Source organism: Epinephelus moara, chromosome 22, assembly GCF_006386435.1.
Source record: "Epinephelus moara isolate mb chromosome 22, YSFRI_EMoa_1.0, whole genome shotgun sequence".
NCBI classification, from domain to species: Eukaryota; Metazoa; Chordata; class Actinopteri; order Perciformes; family Serranidae; genus Epinephelus; species Epinephelus moara.
In genome coordinates, this window is record NC_065527.1 from 24,412,725 (window position 1) to 24,428,977 (window position 16,253).

A 16,253-nucleotide genomic window follows, 5' to 3' on the forward strand; every position below is an offset into this window, starting at 1 on the left:
TTGGCTGAAAGTGTGCTGATAACGGAATGTGTGGTTTGGGTTTCACCACGCAGAGGTGGGGCTGGCTATTGAACCTCAATACTTTTCTGGATGAAATGTGCCTGGAAAACAAAACAGTTGGAATCGATTGCTTGCTCATATCTGTACTTTTCCTATTTTTTGATCATACAATTGTGAAAGGTGCAGTGTGTAAGATTTAGTGGAATCTAGCTGTTATGTTAAAGAACTGAAACTTCTCCCGTGTGCCAGGGGTGTAGGAGAACTACGGTGGACGATGTTGAAATGCAATAACACGTACAGCCCTATCTAGAGGCAGTGTTTGGTTTGTCTGTTCTGGGCTACTGTAGAACAACATGGCAAACTCTGTAGAGGAGGATCCGCTTTATATAGAACAGTGGACTAACTAACTGGATGAGTAACAAGAGTAACCGAGACGGTTTGGGTGAGTTTTGTGTTGTTTCGGTCGAGTTTGAATGAAGTGTGAGTTAACGAGGCAGTTAGTCCAGTGTCAGGTCCGCGACCGAGAGAAAGAAGAATTTAAAAGGTGTACAGTTGCATTTCTCTGTTAAAAAAGTAAAAAATATGCGAGAATATTACTTTTCTTAGCATTTTGTGAGTTTGTGTTGTGTAAATTGTAGTTTGATAAACCTAAGTGCCTTGCCAGTATATATGATATTATAGTTACATAGTTACATTGTCGCATGCTCGTATTAAATATGGCCAAAGTTTCAAATAATGCAGTAACCGCATGTAAAAGTAATCCCTGTGAGCAAAAGCAAGCAATCCGATTTCTTTATATGGTCATCTGTTCCAGGCACACTACTGAAAGTGTTTACTTTATATACACTGCTACATGTAGCTACATGCTAATGTAAGGGAAACACATAATCTTGATTACCAGTGTTGTTGAAATATCCCCGATTTTGGATCATATCCTTGCTAGAACATGTTGGATTATGACGATTCTTTTGTTGAGAGGCTTTTAGTGGGGATTTTTTCACGGTAGAAAGTGCAGTATACTCTGTTCCAGTCATTCTCCAGCTGCAATGATGATCACAATGCTAACCGTGTCACCATGAAGAAGGATGCGAGCATCTACTCATGGACGAGAAGCTTGTGAAAGTGCACACATTACATTTAAACATGGCATCCTCCTCTGCTGGGCTGTAATGTTAGCTTGCTCCGTGGTGCAAGAGCACATTTCCTTTTGGATACTGATACGGTTGGCGGGTGTGGTTTGGTAGAAAGAAAATAGTTCCTACTTAAAACTGCTCACAACAAGGTCTGTGGATTATCTTGAGTAAACGAGCCATGATCTCTGGAAAGCGACATTGCTGTTGAGTTTTTTTCAAGGTCTTTTTTTTTTTTTTTTTGGACACCGCAAGCTGAATGCCATCTAAGTTCCATTATATTCAAGAGAAGGCAGACACCTCTACAGCCAATATCTCCAACAATCGGCAACTCACACCAAAACAATCTAGACTACAGGTAAGAGGGGAAAAAATATTTTTGATTTTGGGGTGAACTGTCCCTTTAAAATCTGAGAAATATTACTTCTTCTGTTATATGACAGAAAAACGCTTTGTAAAAGAATATGTTTATATTCTTGAAAATAAAGTGCTGAACAAAGTATTTTTTTGGCATCAGGACTGGAGGTTTCGTATCGGCACAAGAATCAAAACACTTCCAATAATAACCAGCCGTACACACTGGGACACGCAGAGAGTCGACATGTTACCCGCACACATGGAAGGTATGTACGCACACATGGCCAACCACTGACACAAAATGCACGCAGGCATGAAATACACACATGGACAAGTACCCCGCCCACGCAAACACACATTCATATTGTATATTCCACTGCTCAACCAATCGCCCTCACACACACACAACTCAACCTGCTGCTCAACAAACAACCACAGACCTGCACGTTCATGCAAGGCACTCACACGGAAACGCATCCCTCCTACACAAAATACAAACTCGCTTACTCATACACTCTGCTGGCCAAACAAACAAACAAAGACACACACATACACACCCACACACAAAAACCAGCCATTGGGGAGCACATTCCATTTCATTTCCCGTGCTGGTAAGGAGCAAGCAGGGGAATCAATACATGCCGTCTCCAGCTGTGCTGAAGGGGGTTTTGCTGCCATGGAGACAGATGTAGCACTGCTACAAATTGCTGCTCTAATTCAATCCACCGGAGTTAACACACACACACGGGGATGGAGGATGAGCGCCGTTGTTGCTCTGGTTGGAAAATGTGATCGCAAAGCAGCCGTATGAGCCACATGATGCGGCGCATTTTGGGGAGTCACAAGGTGGAGATCAGTGGAGGATTCTGGGTATACTGCAGTGAACATACACACACACACACACACACACACACACACACAAATAAATTACCTGTGCACAGTACTGGGACTTGGCCACAGCTACCAGGAGCTTGAGTATGGGCTGCGACTGGGACACCAGAGGAGAGACAGCATGGATGACCGCTGTGAACTTGGGGTACGGTTTGATACCTGAAACACAACAGAAGGACGGTCACTCATTAATGCAGCTTAAAAAATCCAGAAAAACAATGCTGGCTGGAACAGAGCGAGCCGACTGTCAGCCATCAATGTAATTTCAGGCTCTTTGAAGAGAATACAGTCGAACGAGAACAGAAGGCTCTCATTTACAAACACTTCACATCTATTTTCAGAGAGATGTTTTAAGATGTCACAAGCAGTTCAAAAATATAGATGATATAAGTGTAAGGGATGTACGTTTTCAAGCCAGTCTTAAAATATTCAACAACGTTAATGTGTTTTGAAAATGCCAAATCTCTTGATCACTGAATATTTCATTTTGGAAACTGTTCAGCTGTGTCTGGAACCCAATGAACAGGCGACTAAGTGCTGATGTGACTCTAAATTCAGTCTGACTTGATGTTGGAGTAGAGTAATCGAGGCTGAAAATGAGCAGGAAATAAGATATTGAGCAAGACGGATCATAGAGGACGTTCAACTTTTCCTAATTTAAATCTAATCTAACCCAAACCAACAAAGCATGGCGCAGAGGAGATAGCATTAGAAGAGTCTCTTTTCCGCTACTGAGCAACTTTTATGATGAGGAATATACGCAGTCTTAAAACTCGGTAAACTATCCCTGTGATGTGTCATGAAAAAGTTAAGAGTGTGCCGAGTTTCTAAACACCTGGGATGTAAATCTGTAACAAGCTTATAAACAGACTTCCATGAAACATTGAACAAAACCTGGAGCAGAATTACTGTCATGCAGCTTATTTTAGATTCTGGAAAACATGCTGTTTTCTGTCTTTAGCACATGAGTCTCCGAGGCTTTTTTATCACATCCTGCATCAGCACATTACACATCTCACCAGCTAAATGTTTATAGCAACACAAATAGCTGGTTAAGGATTGATTTAGCCATTGGAGGCTATTAAATAACCACAATGAACATGCCTGTTTACATACCTTTGAATACTTTTAATATGGCGTTGTTTTCCAGGGTTTCGTTTCAAACAAGTACATTTTTAATGCTACAACATCACTGACATTTTATAGTAGTGATTTGTTTTGTGACACCTGACAACACAGGTGTAGATTTCAGAGGAATGCAGTCCTCTTTAATATTTAGAACGAGTACATTGGTAACCTACAATAAAAACCCGTAAGCAGCAGAGGACTTTTATTTTGACAAAATGAAAGACATTTACACCATAGATTGATGCAAACAAGGTACAAATTGGTTCACAAACATTTCAAAACAGGAAATTAAGTGTTTGATTCTCAAAATATTCTAATGGAGAACCCCCATACACTGTTTGATATTGTTGAAACAAAACCTCCACCCTTGCCGAACAATGATCCCTTACCACCATCACAGGGAACAATGTCTACGAACTGAAAGCATTTCAGTAACTTGAAAACAGCAAACTTATGATAAAGTCCAACTAAAACAGAACTTTGTCTTTTCTTTTTTTCATGTCTTATCAATCGACACCCTCCGATTTTTATTCAAGACAACAGCGTGCTTCCACCTTTTTGGCAACAGATTGGGAAAGGCCCTTTCCTGTTTCAACATGACTGTCAGTCTGTGCACAAAGCAAAGCCTATCAAGATATTGTCTCTCCAGTTTAGTTTGTTTTTCAGTTTTGGAAGAAAGTGACCAGCCTGAACAGAGCCCTGACCTCAACCCCATCCAACACCCTTGGGATGATCGCCTGGCCTCATCACCTACCATCAGCAGTCGACCACTAATGGTCCAAAGTCTCGTGGAAAACCTTCACAGAGGAGTGAAAGCTGTCGTATTGTTTTAATACCTTTACCTAGATGTGCCGTTATCACAAACTGATTATTAATGTAACAAAATTAATGTGTCATTTATAAACTGTTGTGGATTTTTTCATTATTCTCAAGAATATTGTTGTTAAATTGTTGTTGTATTGTTTTCTTATCAGCCTCAAAAATCCAGTTTCTTTTGGCTTCCGAATGAAACGTCCATTTAACCAAAGCAAGAAAAACAATCTCCGCTCCCGCTGTGTGTGACTGAGTGTTAATATGCATGATGTGTGTGTGTGTCTTGTTATTGGCTCTTAGAGAACAAAAAAGAAGTGTCAGTTGGAAACAAACTCTACTGCTTTGATTTTACTCAATTACCCATCAGCGACAAGCCACCTTGTCTCCTAAAAGCCCATCCGTGTTTAATTGCTTCCTCTTTGACAAACAAATAAACTTGTTGGCGTTGTAATCCATGCCTGTCACCGTGCCCATCCATTTTAATATCAGCCCTCCACTCCTGGTGTTCCATCAACTGAATTTGTGCGTTTGTACCATCGCCGTCTGTGCATGTATGGGTGTGTGTGTGTGTGTGTGGATGTGTTGTGGCAGCGCTGGATGATGATGGAGTGAAGGAGTGAGGGATGGAGAGGCTCCCGGGTCACAGATATGTGGCAGGGGAAAACTCGGTGTTGCTGAACCGTAGCGGGAGGAATTGGCCTCGCCGCAGCGGTAGCACCAGTAGCAATGCTGACTCAAAACCCAATGATGGACGGGCTGGTGTGTCAGCACGACTAATACAAACATCCGTCAAAGACCTATTCCTCCACTCCACTTGCTGCCACACACACGCTGTCGGGGGAGGGCAGTAGATCAGGGGTGGAGGCCATATTTCAGACAAGCTCCAAATCCACAGCTTTGACCAAAATCTACACAAAGTTTCTTCTCAAGTAAAAGTTGTGACAAATATTTGGTGCTGGAGTGACGGATGATAAAGAAACTTCTCTGACCAACCTTTATGGATCAGTTCTTTGCTACATAGGTGTGTGGAAACGTTATGTAACAGCACTTTGTACAGTTTATGATGTGTCTCTGCTTTTGTGTCTGTGGCACTGACCCAGTGTGGCGTAGTAGAAGGGGAAGTCTCCCAGGTATCCAGAGTACTGCGGCATAGCAAAGAGTCCCCCAGGGTGACTGTTCCACATCAGGCTGCTCCTGGAGCCGTGCTCCAACACACGGTCCTGGATGATCTACACAAGGAAATGGCAAGAAAAGCCCACATTAAAATAAACTGCTTAAAAACTTCATCTTTAATTTACAAGTAAAACGAGCAATGGTACGTATCAAGCAGTGGTGTAGTCTATGTGATTCACAGGCATATAAGCATATAAGCTCCAGGGTTTTCATATACCCACTTAAAAATGCGACAGAATGGCTTATAGAACAACACAGATTTGTGACACAATTTTTAATTTAAGCCATTTATTTTCACAAATACAGGGTTTGAGAGATGTAACAGCAAACTGAACTAATGCTGCAGAACATGCAGAAAGACCCAGCTAAGTGCATAGTGTGTGTGTGTGTGTGTGTGTGTGTGTGTGTGTGTGTGTGTGTGTGTGTGTGTGTGTGTGTGTGTGTGTGGATGAGCGAGAGGCGGGGATACGCTGAGAGCAGCGATCACAGCAGCGCAGAAATTTGAAGTGAAGTTGTCTACAATTAAATGTTCAGTATAGGTTTCACTTAATGCACTACTCAAGTCCAAAGTAAACCTTCTGTGTCTTGCTTCTGAACTTCTGGGTAAAGTGAAGCTGGTTAGCATCAACCTCGGCCCCAGATGCAAAACAAGCAGCGGAGCCCCTAGAAATTTTTCATAGGGGCTCCACTGAAAATCTTAGGTTAGCACACCAAAAACAAAATTTTATTACACTGTTGTAGTAGCCTATATATGCTAAAAAAAACTATGTCACTATGAGAGTTAAGAAATTTCATACTGATATACTTTGATGTCTTATTTTACAGTTAATATTGTGAATTATCTGATTTACATAGTGTGCCACCAATACAGTTAACATTTTAAGTTCCACAACACACCTGTTTAATGTGTTGTATAATTATGTTAGCATAGTCTTTTCCTTAAAAAGACTAATAAGCTGCTTTTATTTGAGTAATTTTTTTCACTTAAATAAAAAGCATTCTTTTTTTTTTTTTTTTTTTTTTAGAATTTTTGTTATTTTAAAATATTTTAGTTTGACTATTAAAAAAATCAAAATGGTTTGGCTTGTTCTCAAGGGATTTATCAAACGAGGTCCTTTTTATGCACTTTTTGTGACATAACAGCTAGTTACATCTCTTGTCTTATCATGGATAAATGACCAACATGCATAAACGCTCATAATTATGGGCTCTGAAACGGAGACAACCCCTGACAAAGCCCTGTGAAACAAAAGTGCAGCAACAGCATACTAACATCAACAGATTTCAGATTTGAGATTTATATTTCTAAGATTTAATTTATTTATAATTTATCTATAGCCATTTCTCAGTATTTGCAAAAACTGAAACAAAAATCAGCCTCTGTATTTCACCCATTCTATACACTTAACAAAACAAACAAGTAAAAACAAAACAAAAAACACATTTTCCAAGAGTCAAATATCCAGCTCTACGAAGCTATCCTTTAATGCAGCATGTAATACTACATTTATATTTCAGGGGTTACTCCGGTGATTTAGTAATGTAATTTCATAAAGTTGGGGGATTTGCAAGGGACAGAGAAAAACTGAATACAGTAGTAAAAATTAAAACAGCAGAGGCAGAAATCCTGACTTCAGTCCCCCCAGAACACTGGATCCTACATTTTCCATAATGTAACCAACAGTATCTTTTTGTTAGACTCTTCCCTTATGTCTTATGTGGTCAAATTCACAGTGCTTTGATTAAAATTTGTTATCACACTGACTCACAGATAAATGCATAGACAATGCACAACAAGACATCTACAACAGTCACTGATCAACAATCAAACAAAAGGAAGTTACAGATTATAATGATGCTGACAAACTGGGTAAAAAAGGCTTGATCTAACTTTGAAGCGTTTGAATGGAGACTTTAAAGGAATTTACAAAGATCCGTGTTGCTTTGACAGCCACAAAGAACTTTAAGGACACCCTGTCTGTTGCCAGGATCAAACTTTGATGCCTTTTTAATTACAGCGGGGTCTTTGTATCCTTCAGGCCACCGTGCCATTTGGGAGGCTTCCTTTTCAATTCAGCTAGTTACAACAAACACACAAAAAACTACCTTTAAATAACATTTCAGTCAGGTCTCGGAGGACTCGTAAGAATCAAAACTATTTGTGTTGATAGAGGAACAGACGTTTGCCTTTCAGATTATGGCGGGTGAAATATTAAGGATTTGATCAATGAGCCTTGTAATCACACCTATAAAACATTTCACACTGCGGAATGAGTTTTCTCACAAAAAAACACCAAGAAGCAGATAGCCATAAATGTGAATGAATATCAACACGGCTAATGTTCCAACTCCCAATAACCCCATTTCAATTCAGAATGATATTCAGAGGATTATTCAAAACCCAGTCAGTGAATTAGAGCAGGTGGAAAAATGTTATAAAAGTGAGTCCGCGGGCGTTGGATGAAAGTTAGAAAGCTGGCTGAGCTTTCCAAATGTTTGCTTTGTATCACCTCAATAGCAGCTATTGATCGTGTCAAGAGTGAATCGCAGTGGCACAAAGCTGAGCTGAAAGAAATCTATGTTATTGTGTAATATTTCCTCCACAGACAAACCCGGCCGAGGTCTTTTTTTTTGTAGGCAGAACAGCAAGTCAAAGGCATCTGTGCCGGTCAGCCACACAGACAAAGGCCATCGGGAAAAAAAGAGCCAAACACAGACAAAGTCATCAGCTGTATTTAAGCACCAGTCAGTCAGGCCGGCCCCGATCCTTTCTGCACCCAAATAGAGCAATCAGTCAAACGGTCAGACATGAGAACGGCCGCTATTTTCCCAAGCTGCAGCCCGCCTTCGGCCTCTGCTGAACAGGCAGGCAAGGGAAAGAGATATTGCTGCTGTGCCCTTGAGCCATGCTAAATTGCTGCAGTAAAACAGACACAGGTTTGCGGCTGTGTTTTATGGCGGCGATTGAATTGGGGAGGTGACGGCTGCTGGCTTGGCAAAAGGACGGATGTATAGAAGGAGGTGAGGAGAGTCAGGTGGGCAGCTGATAGCTTTTCGAATTGTAAAAAGTTAATAATATAGCTGGAGGGAGCTCACTGTAATAATATTGACAAAGCAACATAAAAATTCATCACAGGGAGATGGCGATGTGAAAGGAGAGAGGAGGGGAAAAACAGCACTGGGTGAGGTTTTTTTTTTTTTTTTTACTTTTCCAAGCTTTGTCCCTGAGGGCAGTCGATAACCATTTGCCTCAGCCGAACAGATTAACTTGAAATCCGTTAACTTCTCTATAAAAACACTGCCTGCCACCTTAAAAACCCCGAACCCTCACACCTTATGAGGGGCAATTTTGCTCGCTTGGCTGCGGCTCCTCCCCCGTCGGCAGCCCTCAGTCGGGACATGATGGACGACTCAATCTCACTTCAGAACAGCCACAATCAACCAATTAGAGCATGATAGATAAATCCTGCTTCTCTGGGAGCACACTGTGAGCTCCGCTTTAATAGGTGGGTTTAATAGGTGTACCAGCAGCACAGTCCCGGCTATATTGACCTTGTGATTGGTCGAAACGTGGCCGCTTCCTGACAGGAAACACTGCATGATAGGTTGAACTCGTGTTTCCTTCCCCTGCTTGCCATCCTCGCACACACACACACACACACACACACAGTTTGGAGTGGATGTGGGAAGTCAATAAAAAGCAAGTGTGCTTGTGAATGTGTGTGAGGAGATTCAATCTGTCAAGATATCGGAGTGTGTGCATGTTGTGAGTGTGTGTGGATCATCACAGATCTGCAGCGAGGAGGAGGAGGAGGGTGCGGGCTCGACAGGATGAATAAACCATGTCGCTCGTTATCTCGGGGGCTGCCACGGCAACGCCATTTACATATGTCACCCCTTCTCCTCTTCACCCTTTCTCCCACCACTCTCCTCTCCCCTCTCTTTACAGGACAGTCAGTCAGGATTAAGTGTTTAGCCCTTTGCTGCATTCAATGTGAACACACACACACACACACACACACACACACACACACACACACAGACACATACACAGACTGAGTCACAAGCTTTTGCTGTGTCACCTTGCTCTTTAGTGTAGAGTGACAACATGTCAGTGAGGTTATGCCTGGGTGGTGCCATGTGTATCTGGGCTGACACACCTTGACATATGGAGATGTGTTTCTCACTCTGCGTGCGTGTGTGTGTGTGTGTGTGTGTGTGTGTGTGTGTGTGTGTGAGATAGCGCACAGTGAGACAGGGCCAGATAACAAACAGACCAGAGATGTAGAGCGAGCTAAAAATCAGACAGACACTAGATACTGAAGCGACGACAATCTGCCTGCCGAGTGTGTGTGTGTGTGTGTGTGTGTGTGTGTGTGGAAGAGTCAAATTCAGATGTAAGATTTGGAAGGTTATACTATACGTAAGACTGTAGGATTGAGGGGAATCCTGCTCCGAGGCTTTAGCGTCGTGGTAAGAGAGGAAATTAAATGCGTGATGGGATACTCGGATGAGGGAGGAGGAAGGCAGAAGAAGACATTTGCAACCACAGCATGAAGCTAGCAGTAAGCCCAGGTGTTATCCCTGCATCTATAAACAACTGGTTTAAACTGAATAATGAGGGTGGGGGATTGGAGGGAGGAATAGTTTTTCCAGTCACAACTTTTTCTAAACTGGATTGTTGTTAACAAAGTAGATGTGCATGACAAAAGGAGGTCAGAGGAAGGGGAGAGGCTTCTGAACTCTATGTGATACTCCTTCACTTTGTCCTGGATTGGATTCCAACAATGACCAGTTTTCATGACGGGGAAAAAAGTATGAATGCATACTGAGTGCTGGAAGAAAAGATGTTTTTTTATGGTGTCAGTGGGCTTCAAACCGCCTCTCCCTTCACACCTTTCACAACAACAATTATTTTGTAACCTTTCAAAACTAACATTCCAACAGGCAAGCCAACTTTAGTGGTTGGCCAGGTGTGCAGAAATGAGTGCAACATTTTGAAACTGTTTGAAAGTGTTGCACTGTTATCCCCATGTCAACCATCATGGCATCTCGCTCCTCAGTGATGGCTTTTTGCATTAGCTTTAAGTGTGACCGTTTGGAACAGCAAAAACACTTTTGTCTTTGGTGTCAGTTGGATGATTTTAAACACGAGTTTAAGGCTGCAACTAATGATTATTTTCATTTTCGATTAATCTGTCGAGTATTTACACGATTAATCCATTTGTTGTTTGGCTTATATAATGAAAGAAAATGGTGAAAAATGTCAATCAGTGTTTCCCAAAGCCCAAGATGATGCCCCCAAAGTGTCTTGCTTTGTCCACATAACAAAACTATTCAGTTTACGGTCATGGAGGATTAAAAAAAAAACAACAGAAAATAGTCACATTCAAGAAGCTAAAATCAGAGAATTTTGACTTTTTTTTTCAATAAATTTACACAAACCAATTAATTAATTATAGATTTAGTTGGCAATTAATTATTGCTGCTCTAAACAACTCATAGAGATGAACTAAAGTGACTTAAGATATGCTAAATATGCTATTAAAAACTTCCTGAATCAATATTGGAAGCCATTCTAACTGATGAGAACTTCTATTTTACAGTTTTACAGACCTGTGTTCGAAACTCATAATGCCAGATTTTGGGCAGAATATCATTTTAAGGCACTGGTTTCAATCCCCCAAAATCTATCCATCCATTTTAACCGCTTATCTGAAGCCAGGTTGCGGGGGCAGCAGGCCGAACAAAGCATTGCATACATCCATCTCCCCAGCAATGCTTTCCAGCCTCTCCTGGGGGACCCGAAGGCGTTCCCAGGCCGTACGAGATATGTAATCCCTCCACCATGTTCTAGGTCTGTCCCAGGGCCTCCTACCGGTGGGACGTGCCCAAAACACCTCCAACAGGAGGCGCCCAGGAGGCATTCTGATCAGATGCTGGAACCACCTCAACTGACCCCTGCGAAGGAGCAGCGGTTCTACTCCGAGCTCCCTCCGGCTGTCTGAGCTCCTTACCCTATCTCTAAGGCTGAGCCCAGCAACCTTCCTGAGGAAATTTGGCTGCTTGTGTCCGTGACCTCATTCTTTCGGTCACTACCCATAGACCATAGGTGAGGGTTGGGACGTAGATGGACCAGTAAATTGCAAGCTTTGCCTTCTGGCTCAGCTCCCTCTTCATCACAACGGTCCAGCACAGTGCCCACATCACTGCAGACGCTGTGCCAAACCGCCGATCCATCTCAAGCTCCACTCTACCCTCACTCATGAACAAGACCCCGAGATACTTGAACTCTGTCACTTGGGGCAGTAACTCACTCCCAACCCAACTGCCATCCCCCAAACTAGACAGCAAAATTTAAGTTTACATTCTACTTTGGTGCCCATTAGCTCGATTCTTGGAGCTGAATTGCCTCATGAAAGCTGTAAGACATATTCAAGTACAACCACTACTACCTATACTAATACCACTGGCACCACTTCAAACACTACTACAACTTCTGATTATTGTTAACTTTTGCATCCATCAACAAACAGAGACTGTGCTGATACACTGTTAAATGCTGAGAATCCAGTGTCAAAGAAACCCATAAATGGAGTCACAGTTTAAAGGAAACACCCTGTTTCATCCACTTTGAGTAAAACAGACAGCAGCTTGTGATAAATTCTCTGTGAACATGTGCTGAAATGTCCTTTAACTCTCTGTAAACGACTCTGTCCAGCCTTCTGTTTTGCTTTTAGCCTGGTACCAAAGAGACCGAAGAGAGGCCTGAGAATAAAGCGAAGATTGCAGAGAGTCTGCTGTGACACTGCAGCCCTCTGAGAGAAAGATTGATGATGGAGTAGGAGAGATGAAGGCAGAGAGGCCAGAGGGGCTGGCGGTTTTGTGCATGTGTGTCTTGCATCCTTACCTCTAGTGTGGTCAGCACTATCTTCTCTACAGACGAGAAGTAGGCCTCCCAGAGGAACTGAGTCTGCTGTCTGAGGGACAGGATCTTATCCTGGTGGATGGAGCGCACCGTGGTGGGGATCTGCAAAACGACAAGCAGTAGTCAGTCATCACTCAGGACTGATCTGGGACCTAAACTGTGTTGACAGGAAGATTAAAATTGGTCCCAGAGACACACTCAGGAAATCCCATCAACCACAAGAGAAAGCACATTAAGTTGTGGAAGCCGTGTAAGCTGTAGCTGAAGCAGATATTGCAGGTTTCTGTAATGGCAGCCTCGACTATTTTTAAGTAATTTAGGTCAAGTCCAAGTCTTAAGTGTTGTCAAAGCATTTATTAAGAAAGGTCTTAAGTCCTTGAGGGCAAATCCAAGTTGAGTCACAAGTTTTAATAAATAAACTGCAAGTCAGTTGCAATACTTTCAGGTCTTTAAATGCTGACCATTTTGCTTACAACAGTGTTACTAAAGGTAATGTAGTTTACACTGATGAGACCAAGTATTTTTAATTAACAGACTTAATAATCTAATATTAAAGAAGTGTTTCCATTTAAGTGTTTTTTTTTTTTTTTTTGTATTTTCAGAATTTTACAGAGTCAGAAGACAAAAGACATCTCACCATAATTTCCACCAAACCTTGGCTGCATTCAGGCATGATAAATTTGAGCTAAACATTTATTTCAATGGAAACAACGGTGCGTCAAAAACTGCGCACTGTCTTTTGATATGGCGGGATTAATTTCAGTTCAGAGGGACATGGGAAACATCGCTGACATTGCAAAAGCAAGCGTGCAATAAAAACAAAAAATGTATGTACAATAAGTAAAAATGTGCCAGAATTTGTTTAATATACATGTCGCTGCTGATTGGGTAACACTTCTGACACACCCGCCAAATGAAAGAAAACATATCTCAAAGCCATTTTTGCGCCATTTTTAGTTGTTTTTCAAGCGTTAAACTACATCTTGTTTCTCAGGAGCCATCTTCCCAAAATATAAGACCACATGTTATTATGTGATCTCAATTTTACACTTGAGTCACAGGGTAAAAACTTAACTATCTCTATAGCCCCTTTTGCACTGCCAGATTTTTGCAGAATGTTGGGCCGTTTTGCCGGCAAGCTGCGAGCGTTTAGACACACAGAACCGGACTGGCGAGTTGATCCAAGGGCCCAATTTTCCGCCTCGTAGGGTAGTCATATTGGCGGAACCCTTTTAGTTTAAAAAGACCGAGGTGGCCTTCCGCCATGGGAGGAGCTGTTGATGATGTCGCACTTGCGACACACTGGTGGTGGATAAACAGGAAACAGCTGATAGCAGGAATTAGCGAGCAGCTAGTAGCAAGAGGGAAACGCAAACCTGACAGACACTGTAAAGATGAGCAACTGGGGAGACAAGGAATTGCGCACCCTCCTTGTCCTCGCAAATGAAGAGGCAATTAACCGTCAGATGACGGGGACGGTGAAGAATGGGCCGACTTATGAGAGAATTGCCTAAGGACTGACCAGCCGCGGCTTCCCTCCCATGTCACTGTTTACGTCACACGCTGAGCTACACGTTTTTTTACTTGCTCACGCCCCTCATTGTCCCAAACAAAAAAGACTGCTGAAAAAAGACTGATTGGGCTTTCCTGCAAATTTGCACAATTCCTGTTTAAAAAGGGCTTTAGACAACTGAGCAACTCCATGCTGAGGAAGGCCACAACATGTGGTTGAAAAATTTGGAAACAAAGCAAGTTTTGTCAAACTGCCTTTCTTGACCTTGCTTTCGAAGGTCGAGAAAAAAGTCACTTTTCTTTGATTTGTATGAATCACATCCAACATGTGTGTCTATTTCCTGATGATACCTGATGCCTGCCGGTTCATCCAACACTTTAATGTAGTCAGATTCCTCTTTTCCCAATTCAGGCTGTATATGATTAATCGCTTCCTGCCCTGCAGCTGAACTTCGCGTGTCATAGTAGTCACGTGTTTTAGAAATGAGCAAATTCCTTAGTATAGGAGCAAAAGATGTTATCCTCAAAAGGTAGGAGTCCCAGAGGGAAAAAAATAGCATTTACAGACATACATTTAAGGGAATGAAGCAGACAACACAGGAATTTACGAATAATATTACAGCAACAGCAACTATCAGTCATCAAACAGTATTAGGGATGAAAAGCCAAAATGCTGCAGCAGCTTTTGCTGAATGCTATTGTACTTTTATTCAAAGAGCTGTGTAGTTTAATCCCTGTGTGAGTTCATTTGTCATAGTAAAGGGGGGATAATGGCAAATAAACACTTTTTATCCACTCTTTAGTAAATACTCCCGTATTCAACTAAGGTTTTCATTGGAGGAGTAAATATACTGTGTGTGCAGTATTTTCCAAACATTTCTCCCTGTTTAAATAGAAAGAAAATACTTCTAATGTACAGCACAGGTATCCCATATTTTGTGAAAAACATTAATATAATGTCCTGTATGTTGTATTGTCTCAGCCCATCATACTGTTGTAAAATACATGACTCCACAGATAGATCCAGGATGGCTCAGGCACACTGGTGCTGCACAGAGTTATAAAACTCAATGTCAAACAATATTATTACACACTTCATTCAAATTAAGATTTAATGGGCATATAATTACTTTTTTCCCCATGAACTTCAAGCAATTCCAGCCAAATCCATTTGCTCATTCTATTTATTTGCCCTCTCATATAACAATGTGAGGCTCTGAGTGGCATTGTCAAGCAGTCAAGGACTTAGTATGCTGCTTACGTTTTGTTTAGTTGTCTATCACTCCACCAGAAAACAAAACAGGATTTTGGGGAATATAAGTGAGGAGTGTGTGCTTAGGATATCGACAGCCGGGGAAAAGGTTTTGTTTTCAGTGTGTGGGACTGCAGCTGTTTCTCGGCCTGGTATAGTTTTCAGGTGATACATGGAGCATGCGGTTTTGTGTGAGTGTCGTCCTCGGGCCGTTACCTGCAGCAGGAGCCTCTCGTCGCCGATCACCGCGGCTGTGTTCCAGTCGATGATCTCGGAGAAAGGCAGCTCCCAACCGTTACTCAGCATCACTGGCACACATGCAGCCTGAGACACACACACACACACACACACACAGAGAGGGAAGCTTGGACATGATCCTCTACAAACACAATCACAGCTACAGCTAAACCATGACTGCTGTGCTACATATTGATCTGGATTATTAAAGCTGCAAAATGCGGCTCTTTTCATATGAAGCCTGCACTGTATTATAATTGATCAGTTTGTGTTGTCTGTGACCCTTTGTGTTCATGCCTAAATTCCCCATATGTCAAAAAATTGGATTTTCTTTGAATTTTCAGGCTTCTCTGGTGTAATGTGGATATATCACACATAAAATCGCTACTGAGGCTTGTAGCAGCCAAGCAGGGGAGTCACTACAATAACACACGCAGCATAAGGCCCATTATTGTTTTTATTGATGCCAACTTTATCAGCTGCAGACTAGATGCTGTTTCAGGGTCGAAAATCCCATCAAAGGGCTGAACTTAAACAACTGAAAGGGAAGAGCAGCTGCCTTGAACTGTCATACTACAGATTTTATCAAAATTATTTGTCCTAATTACACGAGAAACACTTATTGCAGTATGGACTGTATCCTGACAAATTTACAAATGACAGAAATGAATGGAAATGCACTTAGTTGTATTAACTGACTTTTGGGGAGGGCAGCAGCAGAAAAAGCTGTAAGGACAACATAGACATATTATCATCTAATAAAACTAATATGCAAGTCCAATATTCTCCTTTTAGCTTATGTTTTGCCGCTAGTTCTTGGGGGAAATATCAT

General features: G+C 41.8%; 1 protein-coding gene across 1 annotated transcript in view; it reads right to left on the minus strand.

Annotated features, from left to right (window-relative positions):
* Nucleotides 1-16,253, minus strand: part of ext1b (exostosin glycosyltransferase 1b) — a 162,179-nt gene that overhangs the window by 26,909 nt on the left and 119,017 nt on the right. The window contains exons 3-6 of the mRNA XM_050035168.1: nucleotides 15,401-15,508; nucleotides 12,403-12,522; nucleotides 5,416-5,548; nucleotides 2,419-2,537 (exon numbers count right to left, since the gene is read on the minus strand). Of these exons, the coding sequence (XP_049891125.1) occupies nucleotides 2,419-2,537; nucleotides 5,416-5,548; nucleotides 12,403-12,522; nucleotides 15,401-15,508 (480 nt within the window). The remainder of the gene's footprint in view (nucleotides 1-2,418; nucleotides 2,538-5,415; nucleotides 5,549-12,402; nucleotides 12,523-15,400; nucleotides 15,509-16,253) is intronic.